General features: G+C 48.4%; 1 protein-coding gene and 1 long non-coding RNA gene across 2 annotated transcripts in view; one reads left to right on the forward strand and one right to left on the reverse strand.

Annotated features, from left to right (window-relative positions):
• The window catches only part of Cacng4 (calcium voltage-gated channel auxiliary subunit gamma 4), a 61,364-nt gene that overhangs the window by 7,154 nt on the left and 39,169 nt on the right, over nt 1-15,041 (reverse strand). Inside the window, exon 2 of the mRNA XM_036196837.1 lies at nt 2,752-2,835. Within this exon, the coding sequence (XP_036052730.1) occupies nt 2,752-2,835 (84 nt within the window). The remainder of the gene's footprint in view (nt 1-2,751; nt 2,836-15,041) is intronic.
• On the forward strand, nt 1,246-6,541 carry LOC118589504. The gene is made up of 3 exons (XR_004945673.1): nt 1,246-1,479; nt 4,390-4,494; nt 6,159-6,541. It is a non-coding gene; the product is annotated as an uncharacterized LOC118589504 (long non-coding RNA).

Raw genomic sequence — 15,041 nt, forward strand, 5'->3', positions numbered from 1 at the left:
GCTGCTGTCTTAGGAGGCCATAGAACCTTCTGTGATCTCCAAACTTATGTTCTGCTACCAGAGCTGTCTCCATGCCACTGTATTCCACTTGCTCAGGATGGTGACAGGCACAAGACACACAAGTTTCTGTTAAATGAATGAGGAAATAAATAAGATCATCATATGGGCCCCTTGAGACCACTCTCCTGGGCTTCTCTCCAGTTTGGAAATAACAGTCTGGACAGAGACCAGAGGCTGAATACTGAGAATCAGGGAGACATAGGCCCTGTGGCTACAGGGACTATGACCTTCACAGGTCTCAGAGTTTCGTATACAGCTGGCTTCAGGTTGCTCTATGTTCTGGGGAAATGTGGAAATCAGTTTTCAGGGCCAAGTGTCCCTACTTCCACAGTCACTGACTGGACACACACTAGCTTATTAAGAAGTCATCTCTGCCTCCTACTTGCAAACTCGCCATTAGCCAAAGCCTGTAGGCCTGGGGGCCATCTGTCATTCCTTCCCTAGGCTTATTACCCTAGGGATCTGGTACATTGGAGAACATGTGCTTTGTGAGAGAGGCAACTGTCACACTGATACTATTACTCCGAGACACTCCCAGTCCCCTGGGTACCAGGGGACACTGCTGGAGGGTGACCTGTAGCACCAGGGCCAGAGCTTCTGGTCACATGCTTTGTGTGATGCCAGATCCTTACTCTGTCCTTTTCTATCCCATCCTGGACCCCAGGAGGATGACTTTGTGGACTAGACCACCAAGGCTCCCAACTCTGGCTTTTGGGCAACAGTGCCACTGATGGAGTTCTTCCCAAGGCTTCTCTCTGCCAAGCTGCAAAGCAAAGCTGCTACATTCTGTCCTAAGGGTCACAGCCCTTGCCACTCAGCCCTGTCCTTCCAGCTCCCTTTCACATGCTCTGCCTTGCAGAACCAGAAGGATGCCACTCACACTGTAATTTATGCAAGCAGCAATCCTTGAGTGGTACGCTCTGCAACCTCCACAGTGATCCACGGCCACTCTAAGGGGATCTCATTTACCTGGGAGAGTGTGGCCCCTAATATGTAGAATCAGGACAGGAAGATAAAAGAGGAGAAGATAAGGGAGGCGGATTGGAGGCAGGGCTCTGGCCATATTATTTCAGGTTCTGGGCCTGGCTGGAGCAGCCTGACATGGCCTCAGCTCCATGGGAACCGCACACTGTTCTATTTCATCAGATGACTCATAATCCAAATCCTTTCTTGTAGGGGAAAAAAAAAAAAGAGCCATAATCAGGTGCACAGTGAATTGTGCTCTCTCTAAGGACACACTGGTATCGATTCTCCATGTGTGAGGCTGAGCCTGAGCTCCAGGGGCGCTGTGAGAAGCAGCTCTTTGTGTCTTTTCGCTGATGGAGAAGGAGGAACGACAGACATTCTGGCATCCGTTTCTAGCCTCTCTCTGGCTGAGGCTCCCTGCGTTCTGGAGAAGAGGTGTTCAGAGGCCCACAGGTGAATTCTGCACAGACTTCAGGAGCAGGGAAGTTCATCTTTTGGGGTTCAGCATGTACTGTGGGTACCAACTGGGAGGCATCACCCAGTCACAGGATCAGCTGGGAGCAAGAGCTTAAGGGCAGAGCATAGGCAGAGGCAGTGTTGTATTTGTCGGGGCTGAAGGGACTTAGGGCCACCTGTCAGGGCATACCCTGCCACCTCCATCACCATCTCTGGGGTTTCTAGCCCCTCAGGAAGCTGTCTTGGCTGCGGAGTTAATCCTGCATCGTGTGCTTCAGATGCTTGTCAGGCCTGGGCAGAGCTTTTTAGCTTTTTCAAGACTGGGCCTCATAGAGCTCAGGCTGGCCTCAGATCCATTCCACAGCAGAGGAGGACCTTAGCCTCCTGGTCCTCCTGCCTCTGTCTCCTGAGTGCTGGGATTATTGCTGTGAGCAATCATACTGGGCTCAGAGACCTCGTATCTTTTCTTTCTTTCTTTCTTCCTTTTTTTTTTTTTTTAAATTTAACTTTATTTTATGTTCATTGGTGTGAGGGTGTCAGATCCCCTGGAACTGGAGTTACAGACAGTTGTGAGCTGCCACGTGGGTGTGAGAAGCTGGGAATTGAACCCAGGTCCTCTGGAAGAGCAGCCAGTGCTCTTAACCACTGAACCATCTCTCCAGCCCCACCTTTTCTTTTTAAAAACTGGAGACAGGGGCTCATGTAACCCAGTCTGGCCTCAAACTTACTAAATAGCAGAGGGATGACCTCACATTCCTGACCCTCCCCACCTCCTGAGTACTGAGATTACAGCATGTGCTACCAAGCTGGGTTTTAACAGTGCTGGGATGGAACCCAAGCTCTGCACATACTAGGCAAGCACTCTAGCAACTGAGCTATATCCCCAGTGGAAGTCCCTATCTGTAACTTCACTTGTCCCACCAGAGGTCCCTTGAAGCTGCACCCCACTGTTTGGGCCTCACTGTTTGTGGACCAGGGGCCTTGGCCATCCATCCATCCTGTGTACCCATCCACACACAGGGCATCCACAGACCAGGGCACTGTTGGGCTAAATAAACCCCACCTTCTGAGCTCAGGACTTCTGAATAAAAATGCTCACAGTCCCCAGGGCAAAGACCTGGGGCCAAGTCCCCAGGGCTCACCTCTCTAGCCCCTCCCCTCCTTCCCCTCCTCATACAAAGAGCTGGGGCCAAGTCCCCAGGGCTCACCTCTCTAGCCCCTCCCCTCCTTCCCCTCCTCATACACAGAGCTGGGGTATTTGTCACTCACGAAGGAGGTACTCTGAGCTGTCATGGTCGTAATCATTGTCCTCTGGAAAGTGGTTGATCCTGAAACAGTGTCCTTTGTAGATGCCTGAAGAGACAAGGGGAAACACAGGCTGTGAGTGTCCTGTGGGTTCACAGAACTATTCATTCCAGACATGGAAACTTTGGGCAGGCCACAGGGGTAGAGAGAAGAGAGGATACACACAGAGAGAACAGATGAACCTCAATCACAACCGTATCACTTATGGTTGAGCCTTGTCATCCTCAAGAACGAAACAACACACCATTAGTCACTGTTGGACAGAAAGGTTCCAAACAGCAGGTGAGATACCCGGACTCAAGGGGATTCTTGAGGTGCAGCTTGAAAAATGACCAGGAACTTGTTCCTGACGAATGGGCAGAGGGCCTTTCAGGCAGAACGAGACTCGTAAGGGCAAAAGTCAGGTGGTACATCTACAGTACGGTGCAAATCCCTTACGCCAAATGCTGGGATGGACTCAAGACTCCACCCCCCTCAATCTGATTGATGGTAGAGAGCTGAGAAACTTCCAGAAGGGCTAAAAGGGTGGAAGAGTTTGTTCAGTAACTGCAGGAGGACAGGGCACTTCTCCCTTCCAGAATCTTCCATCCATTTTCTCCTAATCCTCTGCTGCCCTGGAGCCTGGGAATGCCCATCACTAAACACCCCAGCAGAGAGGGAGTCACATGATGGACGGAGGAGTCAAGTCACTCTGTGCCTGTGCTTGCCAACTCCTCAAGCCTCGTCAGCCGCCTGACTCGGAACTCTTCCTCCCCCACCCCATAACTGGTCAGAGCTGGTCTATTTCCAGCTGTAGCCAGTGCATCGTTTGTCGCAGCTGCTGCCAAGCATCCCGCTGGTCTCTAGCAGCCCGGCCTGACCTCACAGTGGGTGGGAGCAGTACTGGAGGCTGAGTGTGTGCCAGAGGCACCTCTGTCTTCCCGTGTGTCCAACTAGGCGCTCCCTGCTGAGCCTTCCGGAAGCACGCCATTTTCCTACCTGGCTACAAATGAGCTGCTGACCAGCTGTCCAACACCAAGCTCTTCCTCTATCTCCCTTCAGCTGCTCCTCCAAAGACCTGTATGCACTGTAGCACCCCAGGTCAGAGGTGCAGACAACAGACTGAGGGTCTCCGAGGCGATACCTTGGGTGGGGTGCACTTTCACAGTATTTTCTGTGGGAACACAGGTAACCTGGAGTTTCCCCACCTACACAGTGGTAACAACCTCAGCTCTTGCCTCCTAGGTCCCTTAGAACATGAGATGGTAGCGGCAAGGTACCGAGGTGGTTCTCGGCCTATGGTGATGACTATGCTGCTGCTGGTCAGTCTTCTATTTCAGGTGTCCCTGAGCGGCTGAGTCGGTGAACAAATGTAGGGGTTGGTGAAGGGAGGGGTAGACAGCTAGAATGGGTTGGTTCCGGGATGTCTGAGGGTTGGTAGCCTGGCAAAGGTTCGAGTGGACCAGCCATAGCCTTCACCTCATTCCTAGGACCTGCCACCTCAGATTAAAAAAATGTCCCCACAGATCCAGAACCAGCCCTTTCAGGAAAACAAAAATGCCCATCCCAACACTTCTCTGTTGCTTTTTTTTTTTTTTTTTTTGCCACTTCATGGGTCTGAAGAAATCACCAAGTCGCACCTACTTGTTGGAACAAGTCAAATAATAAGAGGTTGGAAAAGAAGAAAATAAGCTCTTGAGAGCAACAATCCTGTGGCTGACTTCTCAGGTTTGTGGTCTGTCTTCCCACATCCTCCTACGCCCATGCATACAGGTAGGGTTCTCCTCCAGTTTTAAGAGTTGCTGGGAGTTGATCCCAAGTCTTGCTCAGTCAAAGCATATATTCTACTCCTGGACCCCAGTTTTTATTTAAAAAAAAAAACCATACCTTACCTTATTTTGAATTACTGTAGATTCATATGCTCTTGTAAAACAAAAATAGAGAGAGGGGTGGGCGCGGCTGGGGATGGCTCAGTGGGTAAAGTACTTGCCACTCAGGTAGGAGACCTGAATACCTGTGTAGAAAGCCAGGTGTGGGGGTGCTCTGTAACCTCAAGGTATGGGAAGGTGGGCAGAGAGAGGAAGATCCTGAGCACACCAGCCAACCAGCAAAGTCTAGACACAACCAGCAAGCTCCAGGCTCAGTGAGGAACCCTGTGTCAAAAAATAAGGGGAGAAGGCTGGAGTGACGACCCAGCACGCAAATGTGAGGGCCGGAGTTCAGACCCCAGAAAGGATGGAAAAGTCTGATAGGTAAGAAGGCCAGCCTGGAATCCCAGGTGGGGTGTGCTTTGGAGGTGGGTGTGTGGGGTGCGTGGGGTGGGCAGATGCAGGGGATTCAGAGCAGGTTAGTCAGACTAGCACAAATGGTGAGATCTGGCTTTAGCTGGAGATGGCCTCAATACATTTGATGAAGAACATGAAGGGAGACCCAACAGTAACTCAGGTACACACACACACACACACACACACACACACACACACACACACACACAAGCATGGGAGTAAAACAGTTGAGAGACATCTCAAAGTCAACTTCTGGCTTCCACACATGCCCATACTGGTGAGCCCTCACATGTACAACCACACCCACACACAGCCACACCCACACATACATAAAGAAGTAATAAAAAGACATGGGATGTCCTTTACTCAGTTTCCTGACCAAACCAGCATGATGTCACATCTAGGACGGTAACACGGACCTCATGTGATACAGAATCTTCTTCCATCAAAAGGATCTCTCCAGTCGTGCCCCAACCCCCCCCCCCCCTTTTTTAGCCACACACATTCCTGTCTACCCCAGTCTGTCTGGACCCCACAGCAGCCTCCATGGGGTTCCCAATTGCAGTAGTTTTGCCCTTTAAAAACTGTTCGGTGTATGGGATCTAAGGCACGGTATGGTAACCTTTGGGGAGTGGCTTTTTGCACTCAGCACAATTCTCCTGAGGTTTATCTCCAGTTTGTGTGTTGGTGGCTTGTGCCTTCCATGGCTGGGCAGTGTTCCATGGTGTGGAAATCTCATCCTCTGCTGAATCATGACCCACTGAAGGATGTCTGCTGCTTCCAGCTGTCCCCAACAGGGCTGCTGTGGGTGTTCATGTTCAGGTCTTGGGAGAAAACATGTCTATTACCACTCTGGCACAAATGCCCAGGGGTGCAACTGTTGTGTCATGTGATAGCAACATGCTTAGTTTTAAGAGAGACTGTCAAACTGGGCTCTGGTATGGCTGTGGTGGCGTGTTTGATGGGACAGCAGAGACACCATCTATAGCCTGCTATTACTACTGACCCGCGATCACAAACATCTCCCCAATCAAGAATTTTAGTCTTGAGAAAATTTTAGTTTCTAATGAGAAAAATAGTAAGTCGCTATCCATCCAAACGATGCAGGAAAAGTCCTACATGAAGACCCCAGGAATGAGAGAGATGAAGGAGCCCCTCTCCTCAGCATCGACGTCACCAAAGGAAGAGAGCTTCAGCCTGCCTACATAAGTATGTTGTGAATTTGTATGTTAAACCTGAAGACAAAGCCGAGCTTCTGGAACACTAGCTTGCATGCTCCCAGAAACATCTGCTCCAAGCATCCTTCGGATCTATTTCACTGTTCTCTACTCTACAGTTAGAGCATTATTTAACTAAATGCATGAGTTGATTTTTGTGGCACTGGAGACTGACCCTAGGGCCTTGAGCACGCTAAGCAAGTAAGTGCTCAGCCACTGAACTGTGTCCCAGGCCCTTTATTTATTTATTATTTTATAAAACTGTAAACAAGATTGTGTAGTCCATTTATTAACTTTTGTGGCTTTTGTTTTGAGACAGGGTCTCACTATGTAGCCCTGGCTGGCCTGAACTTGCTATGTAGACCAGGCTGGCCTTTAATGCCTGAGATTCACCTGTCTCTGTTTCCTAAGTGCTGGGATTAATACCACCAGGCCTGGCCTGTGGCCTTGGTTTTAAAGTGTTGGGAATGGAACGCAAAGTCTTGTGAATTTTAGGCAAACACCCTGACACTAAGCAACATCCATAGCCTGTTAACTTATTCTGTGTGTGTGTGTGTGTGTGTGTGTGTGTGTGTGTGTGTGTGTGCATGGCTACACATGTATGTAACGGGGGGTGGAGGCCAGAAGTCAACTTTGGGTGTCCTTCCTCAAGGACCAATGATCTTGTTTTTTGAGACAAGCTCTTTTACTATCCTGGAACTTGCCAAATGGTTTAGGCTGGCATCCAGAGACCTCTGCTTCTCCAGGGTGGGGACTGCAAGCATGTGTCAACACTCTTGGTTTCTGATGCAGGTGTTGGGGATTGAACTCGAGTCATTAGGCTTGCATAGCATTTTATTGGCTGAACTATCTCCCTGGCATTCTTTAGCATGTTATTTCCAGGGGCTGCATGAATGTCTACAGTTCCAGATACACCACTTCTGTTTCTTGGGGGCTCTGCGTACACGGTGGGTCCCACCCTTTGTGGGATAATGATCTAAGTGAGTCTGAATTCGTGTACTCTGCAAGAGCTCTTCTGGTCCTCCCTTCCCCTTCTCCTTTCCTCTCCATCCCCCTATCCCCCCCTTTCCCCTGCTTTCTCACATACCTAGAGAAAAACTAGCATGGACTAGAGATCAGCATCACCGTGGCTAAGCTTTGCTGCCCTCAGGCATCACACAGTCTAACGGGCAGAAGCTGTGGAGGTGCCTATGCCAGTCAGCTGCCCATCCCTGTGACATGGCACAGGAGACAAAGAATGGCGAGAGGAGAGGCTCATTCTGCCCCCCAGTTTCTGATGTTACAGCCTGTGGTTCTTCGAGCCTGTGGTCAGTGTCTAGTTGTATATTGGAATGAAAGCGTAAGTCTGAGAAGCTCATTCACTTCCTGGTAGCGGGAGCAAAAAAAAAAAAAAAAAAAAGATGGAGCTAGGCTCCCCATCTCCTTCATGGGCACACCCCCAATAACCAAGCTTGCTGCAACCAGCCCCATCTCTTAAAGACTCCACTGCTTCCCAACAGAGCCAACGGCTGGGGGCCAACCTTTAAAAGCTGGGCCTCTGGGGACCTTCTGGATCCCCAACATAGCAGATCCTTATTTTGAAAAGAGGGTCTTGCAGATGAAATAAAGTTATGATGAGGTCATTCAGGGTTTTGGTGGGCCTCCCCTGATTTACATGTGGGGAGCCAGACCCACAACCATCAATTGTACCCCATCACAGTCCAAGAAGAGAGTGGATGACGGAGCAGGTGGTCACCCATTGTTTTTGCCCCCACTGACCAGGCAAAAAAAGAGATTCTGCCCTATCCGTGAGGCTAAGAATTTGAGGTATTTCCCTTAAATGTCCTGCTTGGTCAGACATCTTTAGTTGTTTTCTTCTTTTATTTACTTATTTATTTATTTTATCTATCTATCTATCTATCTATCATCTATCTATCTATCTATCATCTATCTATCTATCTATCTATCATCTATCTATCTATCTATGTATCTATCTATCTATCTATCTATCTATCTATCTATCTATCTATCATCCATCTATCTATCTATCTATCTATCTATCATCCATCTATCATCTATCTATCTATCTATCTATCCTCTATCTATCTATCTATCTATCTATCTATCTATCTATCTATCTATCATCTATCTATCTATCTATCATCTATCTATCTATCATCTATCTATCTATCTATCTATCTAACTATCTATCTATCTATCTATCTATCTATCTATGTATCTATCTATGTATCTATCATCTATCTATCATCTATCTATCTATCATCTATCATCTATCTATCTATCATCTATCTATCTATCCTCTATCTATCTATCATCTATCTATCAATCTATCATCTATCTATCTATCTATCTATCTATCAATCTATCATCTATCTATCTATCTATCTATCTATCTATCTATCTATCATCTATCTATCTATCTATCTATCATCTATCTATCTATCTATCTATCATCTATCTATCTATCTATGTATCTATCTATCATCTATCTATCTAACTATCTATCTATCATCTATCTATCTATCTATCTATCTATCTATCTATCATCTATCTATCTATCATCTATCTATCTATCTATCTATCATCTATCTATCTATCATCTATCTATCTATCTATCTATCTATCTATCTATCATCTATCTATCTATCATCTATCTATCTATCTATCTATCTATCTATCATCTATCTATCTATCTATCATCTATCTATCTATCATCTACCTATCATCTATCTATCTATCTATCTATCTATCTATCTATCTATCATCTATCTATCATCTATCTATCTATCTATCATCTATCTATCTATCTATCTATCATCTATCTATCTATCTATCATCTATCTATCTATCTATCTATCTATCTATCTATCTATCTATCTATCTATCTATCTATCTTTCTTCCTGGTGGCTCCAAGAGCTTTTCGCCACTCCCATTTTCTCCTCAGGTCAGTTGGGAAACTCTGTGCCCTGAACAAAGCACCTCGTAGCAAATCCAACATCCAGGCTGCACTCCCTCCTTCTCTGGACCCCTTGCTTCTGTTAATGGGACCTAGCATTCCGTTGCCTCAGTTTCCTGGGAGTTTTTCCACAAGAGCTACCTCACCTCCCTCCACCTGTTTATGGGGAGCGCAACAGTTTCAGTCCTGAGGACTTCACATTTATCTCTGTCAAGTTTAATTTTGTTAGCATTGGCTTGAGGCATTTAACAGGGAGAAAATGAATGCCTAATGAGAGAAGGAGGAGGGAAAGCCATTTCCAACTCACTTGAGTTCTCTTTCAGCAAGACGGAACACTGGCTGTGTTATCTGCCAAGTGAGATTTAGGGTGGTTCATTTTGAGACCCTGGACTGACCTCACTACGAGAATATGAGGCAGGGTGGTTCCTGGTCTGTGCTCACAGAGACACGGCGGCCCTCAGGAAGACCAGGAAGCTAATCCACGTGGTCCCCCGATGAGAAGCCCAAGGGAGGGGCTGCCTCTGTTTGCGGTCCCATGGTCTCCTGTGGAGCACATGTGCCAGCGAGTCCATCCATGCATTCATTCTACCGCAGCCACTTCCCTCAAATGTAGGTCTACCTGCACAGGAAACATCTGGAAAGAAACTTCCCAGTGTATGTCCACTGTTTTATTTCCGGGTGATCGGATGATGAGTGAGCTAAGTGTGCAAATTCCTTTGTGTTTTCTGAATTTTTCTGCCATGTCTTCAATTAAAAGAGGCTGGGTCCTTTAATTTTAAGAGAAAACACCATGATGGAGGAGGCATATCTGAAATGATTACAGATGTCTTCAGCCGTGAAAGCCAGGTAAGGACTGTGGTGGTGGGAATGTAATGAGTGTGTGTGTGTGTGTGTGTGTAGTAGGATGGGGTAGCTTCCCCTTCCACGATCCTTTTGAAGGCTGTACCTCAGGGTTATGGCTCCAGAGAGCCTAAGTGATCAACTCCATGGACCCAAAGTATTCTGGCGACAAGACTTTCAGTAGGAAAGCTGGGGTAGTCAGCCACTCTTTGAGTCATTTCAAGGATGCTGACATCTGACAGCAGTCTTGGTAAGAGGCACCTTAGCAGCCCATTCTAATTAAGGGAATCCCAGGGAAAAGAATGCCAGCTGCTGACTTCATAATAACAGTGATCATTCTCATGATCCTTTATCTCCCAGCCTTCCCATACCACTAGAGCCCCACAAACATTAACAGCAGCTAGGATCCCCTACCAGAAGCATACAGACCCCCCCGCCCCCCTCACATCTGCAGCAGCCATCAATCCTTGTGCATATGTCCTCTGTCCATGCCTCAACTCAGCTGTACCAATTACTTCTTGCTTTTTGCTCATAGCAATGGGTAGGTTGCCTGGGGGAACAGCTCTGCAGGCATCCCTCCCTGGTCACCCACCCAGTAGACTTCCTGTAGGGGAGGATGGGATGGGAGCAGGTGGAGAAACATTTTCAGTCTCTGTCCCTTGGGCACACGTTCTGTGGTCCACTCTAAATTACCTCTTTGAAGTTGGGGCCGGGGCTTCCTTCTCCTCCAGGTCTGGTTCCCTAGCATGGCTACCTTTAGGACAAATACTATCCATGAAAACGCTGGGCCTGGGCTCAAGTCTGGTGTACTCCGTGCATCAGTCTGTTGCATCTCTATAATGAGGCTCCTTGGAGATGGAGGGAGGAGCCTTGGAGAGACCCCAAGGACCCACTAACACAAGCCCACTACAGAGGGCCAAGGGCGGAACCACTAGGCATTTGCCCCATTCTGGAAAGCGAGGCCTGCTGTGTGCTTGGCTGGGCCACTGCACGAGTCTATCTATGTGCATCCCTTTGCTGACTCTTGGCTGCCTGAAGACTGCCCTTCCCTAACCCTGCAGCTACCTCCATCTACAGGGAGGGCAAGCAGAGTGGATACCGAGATAGCTTAGCAGAAATGGCTTCCTCACTGTGATGCTGGAGGTAACGGCAGTGTCTAAGGCTTGAGATGACAGCTTCCTATCTGCCAGGGAGGGTGGGGCAGGATCAAAGAGCACTTCAGGGCTCAGCGTAGACAACCAAGAGGCAAGTAGAAGAGGGTACTCTGTGGGACGTGTCTGTGCATTCATGAACCATTCGTTCATTCCTTCCTCAACATGAATTCATTCCTCCATTTCATTCATTCCTCAGTGGAATTTTCATTGCTTGGTCATGACCCACTCATTCACTCCTCAGCTGGGGTGTGTGTGTGTGTGTGTGTGTGTGTGTGTGTGTGTGTGTGTGTTATGTTTGAAGGTGTATGTGTGGGTCTGCCTATCCTTACTCACGCATACAGGCCACAGGATGACATCTGGTGTCCTGCTCTAGCACCCTTGGCCTTGTTCCCTTGAGACAAGGTCTCTTATTAACTTGGAGCTAGGCTTGGAGCCAGCAAGTGCCCCAGACACTCCTGTTTCTGTCCCCTAATACCTTAGTGGTTATAGGTGTCCATGTGGCCACCTCTGGATTTTTACGAGGGTGCTAGTATCACACTCAGGTCCTCATGCTTGTGTGGCAAGTGTTCCTACCCATTGAGCCACACTCACAGCCTCCTCTGTTGTATTTTTGCTGTGTGTGAAGATTACCGAACACACTGAGAGGTGCTGGAGAGGAGGTACTCTCACAGAACTCCTACTGGGAGAGCGAACTGAGACCCAAGAAGACAACACAGTTATCGGTATCCTTTCCCGTGCGATGTGAACGAGGAGACTGGGAGGGAGAAGCAGACTAAGGAGAGGCTGAAGGTTTGAGCCGCAGACCATTGTTTAGAAACTGAGGCTGATTTCAGGACTGGGCAGTGGTGAAGGAACGGAGGTCAAATGCAGGGAAAGACCCCTGCAGAGGCTGCTCAGGGTCAACTCAGGAAGAGAAGAAAAGAGCCCCAGATGTCATCCTAAAGAAACGGTAAGTGAGGTGACAGATATTCTAATCATGCCAACGTAAGCATTGTGCATATGCATGGCAACGTCACACTGTGTCCCATAAATCAGTACAAATGCACCATTACCTACAGAACATTTAGCTGGGTGCAGGGGCATTAGCCTGTAAGCCCAGCATTCTAGAGGCTGGGGCATGAGGGTGGTGAGTTTAAGGCCAGCCTAGGCTACGCAGGGAGATACTGTCTGAAAATTAGCAATCATGGGGGAATGCTTTGCAAGCCAGAGGACCTGAGTTTGGTCTCCAGCACCTACATACAAAAGATGGGCATGGGGGGCACACTTCTGTGACCCCAGCACTGGGAGGTGGAGTGAGCTGCAGATCTCGAAGCCTGCAGGGCAACCACTCCACCTGAATCCCTGAGCCCTGTCTTGAAAAAGTGGATTCAGGCTAGGGAGAAGCCGAGCAGCCGAAGTGCTTTCTGTGGAAGCATGAGGACCCACACAGATGCTGGTGGGTCTGTAAGGCAGAGACAGAGGATCTCAGAGTAAGCTGGCTACCGAGACCAACCCTATCTGCGAGCTCTGGGCCCGACTGAGAGCCCTGCCTTAGCAAACAAGGTGGAAGAGTGATCAAGGGCGAGTCCCATCATCAGCCTTAGGCGTCAGTGTGTACATACGCCTGCACACATACGCATTCATACATGTGCAAGCACACCCCCACACCACACCCACGTATGTAAAAATGGGGAGGGGGAAGATGGACGGCCCCAATGAATGACACAAGGTCTGTCACACACACACACACAAACACACACAGAGAGAGAGAGAGAGAGAGAGAGAGAGACAGAGAGGAGAAGAAGAAGAAGAAGAAGAGGAGGAGGAGGAGGAGGAGCACGAGGAGGAGGAGGAGGAAGAGGAGGAGGAGAGAAGAGACAAAAGACAGAGAGAATATGAGGAGAAAAAAAATAATTAAAAAGAAAGCAAACAAGACCCAGGCCCAGCCCAGTGCTAAGACAGGGTACAGGTAGAGAATGCCCAGACCAACCAAAGCAAGGAACCAAAGCAAGGGCAAAGACCACACCCGGTTCAAGATTCTGCCACCTGTGTCTGAGTCATTTTATCAACCGCAAACTTTATATCTTATGAATATTGCAAATATTTCCTATTTAGGCAATCTCTAAATTAGTCCAAATTAGAGCAGTGAGATGGGGTGACAATGTGTGGCTCACAGCTCTGGTACAGGGACCAAATAGCCCAAGTCTTTATCTCAGAGCAGTGCATTCTGGGCCTCTTGCTCCCATCGACCGCCACAATTTTCTAGAACTGTTCACCTACGGGCTAGCATCCAACCTATTCCCAGGGGAAGGGAAGAAACAGTGTGGCAACCCTGTGCAGGTATTTCCATGTCTTAAATCACCCAGGCCAGGAGCAATCTGAGAGGGTGGCCAGGCTTCAGCAGAGCTGAGGACAGGAGGTGGTGGTAGTGTTTCCTCATGGCAGGGTTTCCCAGGAGTGAAACCCACAGTGTCTCTTAGCTTCTATCACACGCTGGGCACTGTTTGAAACACCCATGCTTTATCATCACAGCCTTCATTCTAATCCAAAGGTACCCAGGGTATGACCACCATCCTTTGCTGCTAAGGACCTACCCGGGATCTGATCCCAGACCACTAGGCCTCAGAGACCAGGCTTTTATACCTCTCGTACGGAGGCAGCACATGCTCAACACTGTGGCTCTGCTCATCAAGAGCACAAGTCACAGCAGGCTGGCAGAGGTCAAACCACAACTTTCTGAGTCACTTCTCTCTTTCCACCATGTGGGTTTGGTCCTGGGGATGACACTCACGTCATCAGGGTTGGCAGCAAGCACCTTACCTGCTGAGCCATCTCGCTAGCCCCTCGGACCTTGGGTGACCTTTCTAAAGACCGTATCTTTAACAAGGTCACATACTGAGGTACTGGAGTGATGAAGTCAATGTAAGATTTGGGGGCAGGGTAGTCGCTTAACCTGGAACAGAGTTGGGAGTGGGTACACTGGCCAGGCACACAGGCCAATAAACCAGAGTGACCGATCTCTCATTAGGCTCCATATCCTGCCTTGCTCCCCACTTAGAGGTCCTCTTTATAATCCACTTCCACGCCCATCTCCAAAGAAACTTCCTAATGACTATGATTTCCCAATTGGCATGCTCTGGTCTCCTGCTGGCTGGCTGTTCTCCAATGGCAGTGAGGCTGGCTACTGGGAAACATTTCCCTGGGTTCCTACAGAGAAATGCCAGGCTCTGAGAAGCAGGGTGGGCTGGGATGCACTCCAAGGAAGCGCCTGATTCTTGGCCTACAGTGACACTTCAAGACCCTGTGAGATAATCACAGACTCCACTTTCTTTGTGCAATTTATACTTCCTGAGCACCTGCTATTTTCTAGGTGATGGAGTCTAGCAGAGTATTTTTTTCATTATACTTGTTTCCCTTTCACTGGGCACGTGGCTAGTACGGACTTCTAACTTTTCCTGTGGATGTGGCCATGGGGTAGGTTACTGTGTTGTCCTCTGCACTATGAGCAGAAGTGATACATGCCATGCCTGAGGCACGTTCTGGAGCAGGAAGTGTACCCATTTATCTCCATGTCCAAACAATGGAGGAGCGACAAGACGCCAGAGTCACACTGTGGAGGACGGTTGTGGAGGATGGTCCTCTGCTAGGACCAGTCACTTTAGACTGTTAACTGCAGCAGGTGACCAGCTATTGCATTGGCTGCTCTCCACATCTCAGAGGATTTCTGCCGTGGCAAAAATCAATAATAAGAGAGATTATGACAGATATGGCCTCTGCCTTTCAGAGCTTTCTCTTGACAGTTCCTCAATGGTGAGGAAGGAAAGGCTCTATAGGAGAGTCCAG

The sequence above is a fragment of the Onychomys torridus genome, chromosome 8, assembly GCF_903995425.1.
Source record: "Onychomys torridus chromosome 8, mOncTor1.1, whole genome shotgun sequence".
Lineage (NCBI taxonomy): Eukaryota > Metazoa > Chordata > Mammalia > Rodentia > Cricetidae > Onychomys > Onychomys torridus.